Here is an 18,200-nt window from a genome sequence, read left to right as displayed (position 1 = left end):
CCGACAATCATTTTGATGGTGCTTTGATATCTCAATGATAAATTATATTAACAACGACTTTTTTCATATTGACGATCATTCAGATGTTGATTATATCTGAAGATTCTACAATTCACAACCCCTTTCGATGATTTTATTGTGTAGTACATATAATTATTTCATTATTTTTATTGTTAAATGAATTATTTGTATCAGGCTTAAAGTTTATCAAGTTTTAGCTTCATTAGACATTTTAAAAAAACATTTAAATTGATAGAGCACTATCTTAATTTTTTTGGTACAATAGAAATCAAATGACAAAAGAAAAAAAAATTAGATTACATGACAGAGCGTTCCTAAGCAAAATAAGGCTGATAGCCAGAAGGTGCACTATCCCAGATCTTGAAGTTATATGAAGAATAAGAGCTAAGTCTCGCCATAAAATCAGCCACCTGATTAGCTTCACGAAACACAAACTTCATTTCAGCGATCCAATCATTGTCTAGCCAAAAGCGAATATCAGATACTATCCTTTGAGTTTAATGAAGACGGATATGAACTTCATCCAAAACAATACGAATAGCCTTAAGACAATCAGATTCCACGAGAATCTTCTTTAATCCCAAATTCGAAGCAAGCTTCATACACTGTTCCATAGCCATAAGCTCCGCTAAGATAGGCGATCCAAATCCAAAGTTTGATGAGAATCCAATTAACCAACAACCTTCATGGTCACAAACAACACCCCTACCATCCATTACATTAGTGATCCTGATACAAATTTTATTGACATTGATTTTAACATGCCCTGCTTCTGGAATACACCAAAGAGTCTCCACTGTGAATATGTCGTTACCTATCTGACACCAATCCCAATAGTCATGATAAACATTATGGACAACATAATTAATAGAGTAAATTACATTGACACCCCATGAATTTTAGTAAAATTATACAAACTACCTCTAACTTTTCTAATCTACACAAACCCCCCTAATTTTTATACTTTCATTACACTGACCGCCCCTGCATGAAAAATAAGTGTAATCTTTTAAACAAAAAATGTGATAAATTAAACAAAACATGATATATTGTGGAGACAAGTCCAAATAATATACAAATCAATGTATCTTTATTATTTTTGGTTACAAAATGCATCAACAATTCTAAAGAGATATTGTTTAAATTGCTCTTATACTATATCGTAACGAACCAAAAATAATAAAGAGGTATTGACTCATATATTATTTGGACTTGTCTCCACAATATACCATGTTTTGTTTAACTAAATTGCATTTATCACATTTTTTGTTTAAAAGATTACACTTATTTTTTATGCATGGGTGATTAGTGTAATGAAAGTATAAAAATTAGGGGGGTTTGTGTAGGTGTAAAAATGTGAGGGGTGGTTTGTATAATTTCGCTAAAACTCAGGGGGTGTTAGTGTAATTTACTCTAATTAATATCCCAACTAGCTATACTGAGGATTGAATTATTTCTTCCTCTCCATACCCCACCAAACACTAGCCAAAAAGAGAAATCTATATCGATGAGAGCAGTTGTCTAGCATCCAAGAGCGAAAAGACTGAGCAACCCAGAAAGATGAATTAGACCAACCAAGTCTATTCCAAAGAGTGGAGGGGTAAGATGAGTCGCAAAAAATATTCATAAGATCCTCAATCCATGCCTTGCATCTCTAACACATAGGATTAGTAGATATATTCCTATCAAAGTGAAGCTCATTCGAAGGTAAAGCCTCATAAAAATCCAACCAACACAACATTCTCACTTTCTCTCGAACCCTAAGCCTCCACACTAGCTTCCATTCAGCAGACATCAAGGTGTCATCCTCCTCAAGGTTAATCGTCCACCAATACCCTGATTTTTCCGAAGAGATACCAGATCCACTACCTCCCCAAATTCACCCATCTTATTTAGAATTTGTTAGTATTTTTTATTTTAATTAATTCATAATTTATGTTTATCTTATTAGTTTTTATTTTAGTCATTATTATTTAATCATTTATAATGACTTTTGCCTATATTATAAATTGTTTAGACGAATTCATGTTTGAGTTTGACCAAAGTTTGTCATCCTAAACTTTTACAAATGGACTCGTGTAGATACCTGGGAGTCCTTGCATACCCAACGAATCAATGAATACCAAAAAAATCAAAAAATTCTCAAAAATAATTGCGAATAACTTATGCAATTGTGCTTATGTTTTCTATAATTATTAGGTATCAGTGGATAAAACACACCTAGAAGGGGGTTGAATAGGTGTAACGGTTATTAATTATCGCTTTTCGCACCAAAGCCCTATTTTGGAAAAAGCCCCAGTTAATCGATTAACTTCAAGCCTTAATCTATTAACGCATACAAATACAACAAGATGTAGACATACTTCTTGCACAATAAGTCACCAACGTTCAAGAACAGATAAAGCATATACTTTTATACAGAACTAAACTAGATACAACAACCTAACAGTATCCAAAATATCAGCCAATATCAGGCAATAATAAGACTTGAAATGTAAAGAGATTAGGGATAGAAAAAGCCTGCAACACAAATTTTTTATCCTGGTTCGTTTGCGTGTCCACTTGTAAACTACATCCAGTCCTCCCCTCGATAGATTTTTATTCACTAATATTGAACAGAATGTATAGTTATATACAAACTTTCAATACAACACTTAGACGCTCCCTTCTTGAATCCAAGAACCCACTTTCTTGGTTTGACTCTATTTCAATCATCCAAGAAAACCTTTCTTGCGATCTAGCCCCAGCCAAGAACTCGTTCTAAACTCAAGACCTCTAAGTCTCAGTGAAGACACATCAAATCTCTTAGGTGATAAGACACTAAGAGACAATTTCCCTAATGCAAAACAGTACACAAAACTGAGTTTTATAAAGCACACTTTTGCTCAAAATATTACAATGAAAACTCAAATAAAACTCACAAGATAATATGAAAATGTATGAGTTTATGAAAATGCAGAAACACATAACTTCTACCTTAAAATTCTCTTAAAGAAATGCAACAAAAGATAGGAATGTTTAACATATAAACCACATGCAATATGATGACAATCAAAGCCTAAACACGATACTATCTCTCTATCTCACAATGCATTTTACTCTACCTATATGATACAATTAAACACGAAAATATGCACCTAGCAATTTCTAAAAATGAATGATGTGATATGATACACGTTCTAAAATCACAGTCTTTATAGAAAATCATTTCGAGTCCTGGTTAATCGATTAAGTACTCAGAAAATTCTTTACAAAGAATGTCGTTAGTAGATCCGAAAATTATATCATCAACATATATTTGAACTAACAATACATGATCATCTAACCTACAGATAAAAAACGTAAAGAACTACGGGTTACCAATCCCGTAGAGATATCACCTATAACTTTATCAAGTGGACGATCTTTCTTGGTCTTCCACGCGATCGGAAAGTCCTGATGCTCATCCTAGACAATTTGCTCTGCTTCTTATTCTTTGTCCTGGTCCATATCCTTAGAGTATGCTTCTTCTAAAGCATCTACAACATCATCAGGAAAGATCTTTCTCTTCTCTTTGTCGTTATCTCCATACGTGACAAAACATTTTTCCTTCAATGATAGATCTAGGAATTTCATTCTATCACCAGTCATATGCTTCGAACACCCACTATAAAGATACCAATGTTGTCCGTGTGTTCATAGACATATATGCAAAATAGATCACTTGCTTCTTCTAAGTACCTAATTTATATTGGGTCTTTTTCTATTACTAACCAGAGAGTTATCTCCCTTTTTCACCCAAGCGTATACACCACTCGGCACGCCATACTTCCTAATATAACAGGAGTTGGAAGTGTGGCCATGAGTGACACAGTAGAAACATGTAGGAACTTTCTTATTATAAAACTTTTTATTTGGTCGAGTTATAGGTTTCTTATATGGTCGTTTCCTATGCAAAGGGGGGATATATCCTAATCTAGTATGGTCACAAACAGTTCTAGTTTGACTAAGCATAGTGTCTAGTTGGTTCTGACTCTCTATGAGTTTTGCGAGTTTTTCATTAAGTTTCAAATATTCATTTCTCAAAGTCTCGCAAGACTCACAGACAGTTGATTAACATAATTTATCATTTGAGCAATCACTTGTATTACAAGAAAATATTAGATCTAAGGTTTCATTCTCAAGTTTCAGTTCGTCTAATTCTTTCTGTAATAGGACTATTTTCTGTTCATTTAGAAGGATTACGCGTCTTCTATCGGCACTAATCCTAGCTAATTTTTTTAATTCCTCATGCAATTTGACATAAGCGTTATATAAGTCCTCATAAGGAAGTGAGTCATCATAAGAAGATGAGGTGTTAGAGTATACCTCATTATTAGCTTCCTTTGAATTATTTGAGTCGCAAGCTTCATTTGTTCTAGTCATTAGGCATAGCCTGGCGGTCTCCTCCTCATCTGAGGTGCTTTATGTCGTATCGTCCTCTGGTACATTCTAGACAATGTAGGCCTTCTTTTACTTGAAGTCCCAGGGAGTGCTCTTCTCCGAATCAACTTTCTTGAGGTAAGTAGGACATTGAAATCTCATGTGTCCCGGCTTACCACACTCATGGCAAGTGAAGCGCTCTTTATTACTGTTGCCTTTTCGAGTTGATTCACACGCCTCTTTCTTCTGAAACCATTTAAAACCTTATTTCTTCTTTAAGAACTTCCCAAATTTTCGTACGAGAATGCTTAATGTTTCATCATAAATATCTGAATCAGACTCAACATCTTCTTTCTCTTCACTAGGTTGAGACGTTGTTTCTTTAAGAGATATGTCTTTCTTCTTGCGGTATGATTCCTCATGCATTGTCAAGCATCCAAGTTCCATCTCATGCTCTTGAAGCTTCCTAAACAGTGTTGCCAAAGGCATGAAGTCAAGATCTTTGGATTCCATGATAGCTGTGACTTTAGGCTGCCATCTCCTGTCAAGACAACGTAAAACTTTATTAGTTAGTTCTCCTTTGGTGAAAGATTTGTCTAGAGCAAATAAGTGGTTTACTATATGTGTGAATCGTTTTTGCATGTCGCTGATAGATTCACTCGACAACATACGAAACAGCTCGTACTCATGTGTCAGAACATTCATCCTAGCACGCTTGACTTCGCTCGTGCCTTCGTAAGTCACTTGTAAAGTACCCCACATTTCCTTGGCACTTTGGCATTGCGAAACCCGAAAGAATTCATCATATGACATGGCCGATATGATGATGTTTTTAGCACGTAGGGTGTGTTGAACCTTTTTATGTTCATCATCGGTCCATAAACTCTTGGGTTTTTCTTTCGGTTTACCGTCCACTAAATGTAGTGGAATGAAAGGCCCGTTGACCACGAATTCCCAAATATCCGAGTCAATGACTTATATAAAGATTTTCATTCGAACTTTCCAGTAGGCGTATCCGTCGCCACTGAACACGGAAGGACAGTTAATGGATGCGCCATCACCGCCGAAGGGGTTAGTGGAACCCATTTAATTTCCCTTTAGGATCACGTGTATGCGGTTGAGCTAACACGACGTACTAGCTCTGATACCACTTGTTAGGTATCAGTGGACAAAACACACCTAGAAGGGGAATTGAATAGGTGTAGCGGTTATCAATTACCGCTTTTCGCACCAAAGCCCTATTCTGGAAAAAGCCTAAGTTAATCGATTAACTCCAAGCCTTAATCGATTGACGCATACAAATATATCAAGATGCAGACAGGCTTCTAGCACAGCAAGTCATCGACGCTCAAGAACATATAAAACATATATTTTTATGCAGAAGTAAACTAGATACAACAACCTAACAGTATCCAAAATATCAACCAATATCATGCAATAATAACACTAGAAATGTAAAGAGATTGGGGATAGAAAAAGCATACAACACGAAAATTTTATCCTGGTTCGTTTGCGTGCCCACTTGCAAATTACATTCAGGCCTCCCCTTCTGATCCCGAGAGATTTTTCTTCACTAATATTGAACAAAATGTATAATTACATGCAAACTTCTGATACAACACTTAGACGACCCTTTCTTGAATCCCAGAACCCACTTTCTTGGTTTGACTCTCTTTCAATCGCCCAAGAAAACCTTTCTTATGATCTAGCCCCATCCAAGAACTCGTTCTAAACTCAAGACCTATAAGTCTTGGTGAAGACACACTGAATCTCTTAGGTGATAAGACACCAAGAGACAAATTCTCTAATGCAAAACAATACAAAAAACTGAGTTTTATAAAACACATTTTTGCTCAAAATATTACAATGAAAACTCAACTAAAACCCATATACAAAACTCACAAGAAAATATGAATATGTATGAGTTTATGAAAATGCAGAAACACAGAATTTCTACTCTAAAATTCTCTTAAAGAAATGCAAGAAAAACATGCAAGAAAAGATAGGAATGTTTAACACATAAACCACATGCAATATAATGACAACTTAAAGCCTAAGCATGGTACTATATCTCACTATCTAACATTGCATTTCACACCTATATGACACAATTAAGTACAAAAATATGCACCTTGCAATTTCTAAAAATGAATGATGTGATATGATACACGTTCTGAAATCACAGTCTTTATAGAAAATCATTCTGAGTCCTAGTTAAATGATTAAGTACTCATTTAATCGATTAACGAGTTGTTGAAAATAACTGTTTTCTGGTTTTCAGTTTTCTGTTGGAACTCTAATCTCGTTAATCGATTAATGTATCTCTTAATTGATTAACTGAGACATTTTCAGCTTATTGATTAAATGGTAAACAACCTATATGTTATGCTTATCAACTATACATGTTTTATCAATATATTATGCCTAAGATGTACAAGTAACATGTATGCTTAATGCATGAACACATAATGATCTAGATGGAATGTCTCATGTAAATGAAATGATTACTTTTAAAGCTTGTGAGACTTGCATCTAGGTTTATCTAACCTAGACTCAATATCTAAGGCACACATCTTATATTTCTACAGAAAAACTCTATTAAAGAACCTATTCTAGATATGAAACTCTTGAATTCACTGCACGTTGATTTGTTGAATCATCTTCAAGTTTTTACTAAGTCATTGTCTTCATCAAAACATAGACAAACTTCAATTGTGCTCTACTTGACAATTTGCATATTATTTAGACTATCAAACAAATATAAAAAAACAAAGTACTACTTTAATATCATGATAAAAAAATATTTTATAAAAACTGTTTAATCAACATCACAATTAATAATATAATATAAATATTTAACAACAAAACATCACAATTATTGATTAAAATAATATTATAGTTATGAAACAATATAACATTAGAGTTATAATTAACATGATATTATAATTATCTTAGTGCATGGACTTTTAACCAACTCGTTGCATGAGATGAAGGGTAAATGATAAGTTTAGTATTTTTGGTAAAGGTAATTGATAAACTAACTGAAAATGGTAGAAGGGTGTGAGTGTGAAAAACTTACAAGTCATGAGATTATAAAACATCAATCATTTTGAGGAGCTTCCCAAATCAAGTCTTATGAGCCAGGTGATTTTTTGAAATTAAAATCCACACTATTCAAATAAAGTTACATGCTTATTTTTATCAAATAAACCCGCTAGTCGAATTAAAATCCCTTTCATATATATCCACCAAACACTCAACATAGGATGCAAAGTGCTGATGAGCCAAAATGTATTTTTACCCAAAATATTAACTAACATTATATGAAATTCTTGATATGTCGTTTATCTAATTATCTTCCATTGAATTCACAAAGTTAAGCATAGTTAATCATTTCTTTGAAGGAGATAAGATGAATCAAGACTTATATTCAGCTTAGTGATATAAACATAGTCCAAATAATAGAATGAAAAATTCAATTACATATATTTCATTACGTATTATGCATTATGCAATCAAATATCGAATTTCAAATTACCCATATACACAGACTCAAAAAAAAAACTGATTCAAAAAATGAAAACCCACATGACAGATATAATCAGTGTTTGTGATCCATATTTGAATTTAATCCTTCTCATTCATGTTCCATTTCATCATGAGAAAGAGCATAAAATATTTAGCTTGCATGAGGGGCAACCTTATGTTCCATCAACATTTGAGAAGCACTCTTGAGGGTTTGTGTAGAAATAATCCTCTTCCTTTGGTTTCCCAGGCATTACTGATCTTGTAATTGGTTTCCCTACACGGTCAGCATGAGCTGTCTTCACTGAAGTAGAGAATTCATTCCAATTTATGGTCCCATTTTTGTATTGGTCTATGACTTGAACAAGAAATTTTTTGTCTAAAAGAATTGTCTTCTTGAATCCCAAGTACCTAAAAGCATAAGTATAATATGTATGTATTATCAGTGTAAAAAGTTTTATATAGTTAGTATGTGGTCAAATATATATATATTTTTCTCTTAGATTAATGTATGGTTAAAAAATGAGAACCACATGTATATGTTAATGCTTCTTATTGCTAATGCACAAAAAACAATTGATGTACCTTCTGTGGCCTTCAACCAAATTTGCCATGTTCCCTCTGTGTGATGGAACAAAAATATCACTTTCTAGTGACACATAATAATCCAATGCTGCCATTTGGTTTGAATGGTTCCGGAAAGGATCAAGTTCTGAGGGTTCCAATAATGTTTCCTTCTTAACCTATTGAGTGATACATACAATAAATCCAATGATCATTTTCTTTAGAAAATGAAGAAAATGTTAATTGAAGTTTAGAAGTTGTTTTATTTACTAACCAAATTTGGGAAGGCTTCTTTGAGAGTTTTCATTCTTTTCTCTGATTTGTATATATCACCAGCAGCAATATAAACTTGAATATTACGATCAATGTCCAATGCACGCATTGTTAGAGCAATTTCCTCAGGAGTTAGAGGGCACAAACCTTCTGTCCTTTTCTTCTCAGAATTTATTTCCTTCTCTTTCCACCATGTATAAGCATATCTAAAGAATTTTCAATAGTAATGAGAAATGTGCATTAAAATCACTTTCCACTTATGGAAATACATATAAAATAGAGAAAAACTTGGTTAGAGTGTAAAATTCATGTGCAAATAATGGTTTTAAATTGAGATCCACAATCGCGATTACGACCATAAACACTGATTCAAATTGTTAAGTGCATTACATGATGGGAATACAATATTATAGTTACAGTGATCGTCATATTCACATCATACCGCAATTATGGTATGATGATAGGACAAGGGTGGTAAAATCCCCTATCAAACACATGTATATTAGAAGAAGTAAGAAGGGAATGAGTTAGTTTTCTGTTATGAATTGTTAGTTAGCTAGAAATGGAGGAAAATCTAATAAATAGGATTAACCATGTGGTTTGGGGTAGTTTTTTGATTTGTTAAGTGGAAAGGAACAGTTACTTAGGAATTTCTTCTCCATTGTAACTCAAGCTTTAAGCTTTCATACACAAAGGAAATATACATAGAATTCCTTCAAGATCAAGTTTCTGATCTTGAATTTCTTCTTTACTTAGTTCTACTTTTCTTCATTCTTTTTTTTACTCAAATTATCAATTCTAACACTGGTATCAGAGCACCACTCGGGTGCCCTAAAAACGCAATTATGCTACGCAATTGGCTTATGGTATCAACAAGAGGAATGGCTAGATTAGTAAAGGATTGGATCCAAGAACTAGAAGAGATGAGGTGTGAAAGAGAGAAACAATGACCCATGTTGGGAGTGAATGAAGCGAGAACCAAGAGACTGGAAGAGGTAATTGCTCAACTTACCATGAGACCTAGGGTTCCTAATTTCCAGGAAGAAGGGAGTGGAACCGGGGGAGAACATGAATTGCCTGATTTTCGAGGAAGAGAGAGATGGAGGAAGTTGGAAATTCCAATCTTATCGGAGGATGAGGCTTTTGGGTGGATTTAAAGGTTGGAAATATATTTCCTATTGAAGAATGTCACAGAGGAAGAGAAAATGCAAGCTACTTTGATGACCTTAGAAGGGAAAGCACTCAGCTAGTATCATTGGTGGAACAGATGTAATCCCATTCATCTTGGGAGGGATTCAAGATAGTTGTAGTGAAGAGATTTCAGCCTTCAATGGTCCAAAACCCATTTGAGTAGTTGTTGGCTTTGAAACAAATAAGGTTAGTGGTAGACTATATTGAGGAATTTGAAAAGTATGTTGGGGCTCTTAAAGAAATTGATCATGAGTTTGTCAAGGGAATCTTCCTAAATGGTCTAAAGGAGGAGGTTAGGGCTGAAGTGAGACTATATGAACATCCAAAACTCTCTAAGGTAATCCAAAATTTCCTTATGATTGAAGTGAAAAATGTAGTTTTGCAAAAGAAGCAAAATCATAATTTCTATCCTAGGAATCCTAACTATTCTAGGAGTACTTACCCCAGCAGGTTAGTCATTGTTGAGACCAAACCTGGGGGGAGAAGAAGGCTGAACCATCTTCTAATATTAGTGCCTCTGTTAAAGCACCTGCTGCAGCTAGCTCTAAAATAGAGGGGAAGTGTTCAAACATCTAACATGGGTTGAATTGAGGGAGAAGAGGGAAAATGGATTATGTTTTAGGTGTGATGAACCCTATAGCATGGAACATAGGTGTAAGAATAGACAACTCATGATGATCCTGTTAGAGGTAGGGATGACAACGGGCACGGGCGGGTACGGGTAGCAGCTACCCGCTATCCGTTTCAAAATAGAAGAGCATTACCCATACCCGCTCGTACTTGTACAGGTACCTGCGTGCGGGTTTTTCGTGGGTATTTCTGGGTAACTATGAGTACAACGAGTACCCACAGATTTCCTATATTATAAATGAATTTCTAACTTCCTACTTCTATTATGTTTCAAATGAGATGAAACTTAATTATTTTTGTGCCTTTTGATTGAATATTTGACAAAAATGCTAAATCTATTGGTGTTTTCTATTTGTGTGGTTTGTTGTTCCCATTTTCTTAACAACAAGTATATATATTTTTTTGCAAGACATGTGTGTTGCTACACATATAATAATATTTGTAGGGTGTTTCATCATCAAATTCAATAAAAGATATAAACAAGGTAAAAAATGTAAATAAAGTAAAAGGAAAAGATGTACATAGTATAATAAAGGTTATGATAGTGTATTTTTTATTTTAATTAAAGATAATATAGTAATCATATAAATAACAGGTAACCACAAGTACATGTACCATAATACTCATACGCATTCGTATATCCTACGAGTATTTTTAAAAACTCGTTTGTAAAATCTGCGAGTACCCATTTGTGACCCGCACCCGTATGGGTTTTACACGCGAGTACCCACATGTACAGTTTTTTTGCCATCCCTAGTTAGAAGATGAAGAGGAGTTGGATACAGGAGATGTGTTGGTGACTAACTTGCAATCTCTGCAGTTGTCCTTATGTGCCATGATTGGGTTGACTTCTACAAAGTCCTCGAAGGTAGTTGGGTGTTTGGAGAACATGGAAGTAGTGATTTTGATTGACTGTGGAGCCTCCCATAACTTAATCTCCCCATAGTTAGTGAGTAGTTTGAATTTAGTGGTGCAGTCCACTCCCAGTACGTATTTGAGGTAGGGGATGGTCACAAGATTCAATGTCAAGACAAGTGTGCAGCATTGAAGTTGAGTGTACAAGGGCTAGAGGTAGTATAAGAGGTCTATTTGTTTGAGCTGAAAGGAGTGGATGTGGTGTTGGGATTGGAATGGTTGGTCAACTTAGGGGAGGTCCAAGCATATTTTAGTAAATTTGAATTAACCTTGAGGAGAGGGGGCACAGTCCATCAGATCAAGGGGGACCGTGCATTGACTAAATCTCAGTTGTCTCTATGAGCCTTTATGCAAGTCTTCAAGGAAGAAGGAGAAAGGTTGATGATATACTACAGAGAACTATAGGGGGCCAGTACTGCTTAGACAACCATTCCTACTGAAATCGCAGAGGTGTTGAACTAGTGTGAAGTACTGTTTGAGGACCCTAAGGGTCTTCCTCCCAGAAGAAGGCATGATCATGCTATCCATCTTAAGGAGGGGGCAAAAATCCCTAATTTGAGGCCCTATAAATACCTTCACTACTAGAAGACTAAGATTGAAAGGTTAGGGTTGGAGATGCTTATGGCAGGGGTTATAAGGCCTAGCATTAGCCCTTATTCCAGTCCTATCATTTTGGTCAAGAAAAAAGATGGGGTAGAGATTTTGTGTAGACTACAAGGCCTTAAATAAGGTTACCATCCCAAGTAAGTTTCCAATTCCTATTATTGAGGAATTATTAGTTGAGTTGGGGGGGGGGTGCTCATATTTTTTCTTAGCTTGATTTGAAGTCTGGGTATCATTAGATAAGGATGAGGGATGAGGATATTGAAAAGACTGCTTTCAAAACTCATGAGGGGCATTATGAGTTTGTTGTCAATCCTTTTGGCCTCACTAATGCCTCTTCTACTTTCCAAGCCATGATGAATGAGGTATTACAGAAGTTTTTGAGGAAATTTGTGTTAGTATTCTTTGATGACATCCTAATATTCAGTAAGGGTCTTCCCGCACATGTGAGGCATTTGCAGCAGGTTTTGGAAGTTTTACAAACTAACTTTCTTAAGGCAAACAGAAAAAAGATGCACTTTTGCTCCAGAAAGGTTAGAGTATTTAAGCCATGTCATCTCTGGCCAAAGGGTGGAAGTTGATCCTTCTAAGGTAGAGGCTATTAGTTCTTGGCCTATACCTAAACACATCAAAGGATTAAGGGGTTTTTTTGGGCTTGATTGGATACTACAGGATGTTTGTAAGAGATTAAGGTAGAATAGCAAGACCTTGACTGATTTATTGAAAAAAGACAACTATAGTTGGACAGAGCAAGCCATTCAAGCTTTTGAAGCATTGAAAGCATCTATGAATAACCTACCTCTACTAGCTGTTCTAGATTTTTCTCAGGTGTTTGTAGTAGAAACTAATGCATCTAGTAAAGGTTTATGAGCAGTTTTGATGCAAGGGGGAAAGCCTTTGGACTTTTGGATTCAGGGATTATCCATTAGGGCTCAGTGAAGGTCTGTTTATGAAAGGGAGTTGAAGGTAGTGGTGCATGTAGTGCAAAAGTGGAGGCACTACTTGCTAGGGAGGCACTTCATAATAAGGACTGATAAAAAAGCCTCAAGTTTCTCAATGATCAGAGGTTATTTACAACTGAATAGTTTAAATGGGATGTTAAACTGTTAAGTATGGATTTTGAGATCCGATACAAGTCTGGGAAGGAGAATTCTGTAGTTGATGCCATTTCAAGAAAAAGGATGTATTCTGATGTATTCTGCTATCTCTTTAGTATCGGTGGCTGATTTGGAAGGGTGGAATCAAGAAGTGGAACAAGATCCTAAGTTGAAGTAGGTTATTCATGAACTCCTCATACTTCCAGATAGTCATGAAGGGTTTGAATTTAAAGGAGGAATGTTGTTGTATGAGGGCAAGCTTGTGATCTCAAGGGATTCCAATAGAATTCCTCTGATTATGAAGGAATGTCATGAGACCCCTTTTGGAGGACACTAAGGATTCTTTAGAACTTACAAAAGAATAGTTGGTTGTGTTTATTGGAAGGGTATGAAGACATATATTAAAAAGTTTGTTGAAGGTTGTGACACTTGCTAAAGGAACAAGTACTCTACTCTAACTCCAACGAGACTGTTGCAGCCACTCCCTATTCCAACATAAGTATGGATGGACATATCAATGGATTTTGTGGGTGGGCTGCCTAGAAGTCAAGATAAGGATACCATTTTTGTGGTAGTTAATAGGGGCTAACAAAGTATATTCATTTTTATGCATTGGGCCATCCTTATTCTGTCAAGGAAGTTGTTGTGGTATTTGTTAGTGAAGTAGTGAAGTTGCATGGTTTCCCTACTTCTATCATATCAGACAAAGATCTTATTTTTATAAGCCAATTCTGGAAGGAGTTGTTTAGATTGGCTGGAACAAGTTGAAGCTCAGTACCTCTTACCATCCTCAAACATATGGTCAAACAGAGGTGATTAATAGGTGTTTAGAGAATTATCGGAGTTGTTTTGCTGGACCAAAGCCCAAATAGTGTTGTACTAGTTGTCTTGGGCAAAATTTTGGTACAATACCACTTACCATGGCTCTATTGGTATGATACCTTTCAAGGCTCTTTATGGAAGGGACCCTCCTATGTTGATGAAAGCTGGGGAATTCCCATCCAAAATTGAAAATGTTAATCAAATGATGCACCAGAGGGACCTCATTTTAGGGGAGCTCAAACAAAATTTGCTCAAAACCCAGGATCAAATGAAGAGACAAGTTGATAAGCATAGAGGAGATGTAGAATTTCAAGAAGGGAATTGGGTGTACTTGAAGATACAACCTTATAGACTTAAGTCATGTAGCCTACAAATTGAAAGCAGAGTAAGTCATGTAGCCTACAAATTGGATCTCCCTAAACTAGCTAAGATACATCTTGTCTTTCATGTATCTTTGCTAAAGAAGGTTGTCAAATCTAACCAGCAACCTCAACATCTTCCCCCACTGTTGAATGAAGAGTATGAGTTAGTGGTAGAGCCCGAATCTGTGGTGGATTGGAGAGAAACATATGACATCGAATCACAACGATACAATTGCGTCAAACTGAAACGCAACCACATTGAATTCAAAAATGTTTTTTAACTACGAAAATATTCACACCCCAGTAATAGCTGTAATCTATATCGCAACAACCACCATGAACATAATCATAGCAACCATAATTATGATTATACCCACAATTTAAAACATTCAACGTAATATTAGGGTATTGGCAATCTCTACAATCACATCATAAATGCAATTGCAGCTGCATTGATGATGGTATAACTGTAATTTGATACAGAACACTAGAATTATTATTTATTTTCCTGTGGTAAAGAATGAACAGTGGTAGTTACCTCATTTTTGTTAACTCATCAATCTCTTCCTTATTGCAACCTTCATTGCAACCAGAGAAAGCTATCATGTCCATTTCATATCTAAGATGAAGTGATAAGAAAGCTCCTCTTTCCTTAAGAATTCTAACAATCTTCTTGGCCAATTTATGAATTGAAGGAGTGAATCTCAAAGCATGATAGTTCACTCTGCACCTAAGTTTCTGAACTTCCTTAGGGATCCCATTGTTTGCAAGTCTTGCATCAGTTTTAGTGAAATGTACAACCTCATTTGTTTTAATACGAGGAAGAATCTGTATGTTTTTTAATACCAATATTGAAGTTTAGTTTTCATATAATTTGACATGATATATAACAAAATTTGAGTAAGTAAAAGATATGTTGTCATTAAAAAACTTCAGTTTTATTATTTTTTTCTGTTTTTGTTTCATTATTATTCATATGAAATATGATTTGAGACATAATTTGTGATAAGATCAAGTAACATACCACATTATAGTAATATGTCATATTAGACCAACTAATTGGTGGCATGGAATAAAGGGACTCTAATTCAACTTTCTTCTTTTGCTTGGGAGGTAGTTCTTTCAGTATCTGAACCTCATCTCTCAAAGATGCAATGAAATAATCCACATCGAATATATCTTTGAATTGGCTGCAATCACAATCACAGTTTTTAATGAGTAATTTCCTTTTTACTAAACCACATAGCTACCTAGCATGCTCAACCACTACGGGAAATCGTTGGTAAAAGAAAAAAGAGTAGGTATATCTTAAAAAACTTTTGCCAATAAACATTTGTATCTATAAGTTATTATACTTACGGTTTTCACATTATTATATGTTTTAGTAATGATTGGTATAAAACTTCAACCTATATCTTTAGAATCTGTCCATAGCTATAAATGTTTATAGCTACGAATTTTCCCTTATACCTACAATTTTTTAATGACAATAATTATTGATTTAAGACTTCAACTTATACCTTCATATTTTGTCCATGTGAATATGTTTTTAATGAGTCATCGTGTATCCTTTAAAAACTATGCGAGCTCAGGGCACTACTATCATTTGGGCAGTGCATCAACAATATTATATGTACATTCTCATGGGACAACTTTTGGCTTTTATGATGTAGAATATTGATATTCTGTGCTATAAAACAAAAAAGTTATCTCTTGCAATTTTTTAATTGAGTTGTACAACTATCATTTTTGTGGTAAATAATTATAGAATGTAATAGGCTAGTTAGTAGATGTGATTACTCAAAAAAAAAGTTAAAAATTCAAGTTTTATATGTAATTTAAAAAAGAGAGTATAAATTTAATTTAGAGTAGTGAAAAGAATGAAACTTTCACTTACCTATGGTCATTCCAAAAGGAAGTATTATCCAGATCAGGAACTACTAGTGTGACATTCAAATATCTTGCTATAGCAACCATGTCACATATCTGCAGCACAATAATGAAGGAAATATATCCATTAAGGTCCACAATTGCAGGGAACAATTATGCAAATACAGTAAAGGGTGATTGAGTAGATCAAAAGCTTACTCCAGCTCGCATTTGATTCAAACCTCCATTGGAAGAAACCAATAAATACCCATTATTCTCATAAATCCCTGCATGGACAAATAGTATATAATATATTTCGTTATGCTATTCTTTGATGACATTCAAGAACAAGAGTTTATTTGTCCTTACTTGATTTAGAAAAACAAGATGTACACATTAATATGATTGATTTTCAGTTATTACACAGGAGTAGACAGAGAAAGGCAAATCCTTTGTTTATGTGCTATCAATATAAATATCATTAATTAATTCTTTATGATTTCTTACTATATAAAAAGTATCATTTTCTTATAATCTTAAACAATCATATCATATGATTCTAATTACTATTCGAAATAAACTATGCGACAGTTTCATTTTTCAAGGAAGATACATGTATTTGTAAGTAGTCAAGTAATCTTATCCTATATAAGTGTAAGAGATTGTTTTTAAATATAATCTTGAGTTAGAAGATAATGATATTATCGTTGTAGTGAGACTCACCCTTACATATTTCATGATAAAGCTCATCCTCACAAGCTCACATCATTCATGATAAAGCAATCATAGAAAATAAAATGAAACAATATAGAGTAGTGAAAAGAATGAAATTTTCTCTAAATAATGCTCATTTCCTGAATAACTAATATTGCTAGAAAGATACATACTCTTAGGTGGGAAAGAGAATGCACAGTGAGTGTGGAAAAACTTGGGAATTATGAGTTCACCAAAGCCTTTGAACTGCATTGCAATGGTCCAAAGTAGCAATGCATAAACAACTCTACATGCCCAAACCTTATACCTTGATGATGATCTCATCCTAGTAATCATGAAGAACCTGATCTTTTCACCCTTAATGCCATCATGTAACAACAACCCTCTCAATTTCTCAGCCTTCAAACTCTTGAGAATTTCACCTTTAAACACTGCAAAAAAATTCATCTTAACATAAGGCTTCTCCATTGTATCCTCCTCTAACTCTTGATCCTCAAAAGTAACCTTTCTGTTGAGCATTTTGGAGTGTTTCTTCTCATAATGTTTATATAAACCAACACCACTAAATTTGCATAGAACATGAGGATGTGTATTTATAGCAAAAATCTTAAGGGTACATATTTTAGAGGTACACATGAGCCTTTATATGTTGCTGACTTCATTTTCCTTTTCTTCAAGAATCAAGACTGAATTTATGTCTTCCCTCATAGAGTTTATTATGTACCAAAAGTTGACAACTGTTATAAGGAAACTAATTTATTTTTTGTAAACCGAAAAATAAGTAAACAATACTGTGGAAATTGTTATTTGTCTGCTGTTACTTGTTTTGGAATTATTATTAAATTAGTAATAGTTTAGAAATTGTCATAAATTACTTTATAATAATATGAATTATATTGAAATCGAGTTTACCAGTGTTATTAATATTGTACTGATTATCAAATCTGTTAAGGTTAGAGCACAATGCGGAAGCACAGGATTGAATCAATTGAGAACAAAAGAGAAGCAAGTAAAGGATAAAGAAAATAACACACAAGATTTAACGTGGAAAAACCCCTCAGTGTGAGAGGAAAAAACCACGGGCGATCAAGAGCAAAATTCCACTATGTAAAAAAGAAGAGTACAAGAAATCCTCTTATAATGATGAGGACAAATGACAATATGTTTTCTCACAAATACTCTCTCAAGTAGAACAAGAATTCTCTCCAAGAAT

General features: G+C 34.5%; 1 protein-coding gene across 1 annotated transcript; it reads right to left on the bottom strand.

The window, feature by feature from the left end:
• LOC109356442 (uncharacterized protein At1g04910-like) lies at window positions 7,970–17,506 on the bottom strand. The gene is made up of 8 exons (XM_019599763.1): window positions 17,161–17,506; window positions 16,493–16,560; window positions 16,302–16,390; window positions 15,429–15,594; window positions 14,943–15,232; window positions 8,786–8,990; window positions 8,533–8,690; window positions 7,970–8,358 (listed from the first exon to the last, which is right to left on the bottom strand). Exons 1-8 carry the CDS (start codon window positions 17,504–17,506, stop codon window positions 8,124–8,126), a joined length of 1,557 nt encoding a protein of 518 aa, XP_019455308.1. The 3' UTR covers window positions 7,970–8,123.

The sequence above is a fragment of the Lupinus angustifolius genome, chromosome LG09 (genome assembly GCF_001865875.1).
Source record: "Lupinus angustifolius cultivar Tanjil chromosome LG09, LupAngTanjil_v1.0, whole genome shotgun sequence".
Lineage (NCBI taxonomy): Eukaryota > Viridiplantae > Streptophyta > Magnoliopsida > Fabales > Fabaceae > Lupinus > Lupinus angustifolius.
Note: the sequence above shows the minus strand (reverse complement) of the source record. Positions and strands in the feature narration are given on the sequence as shown.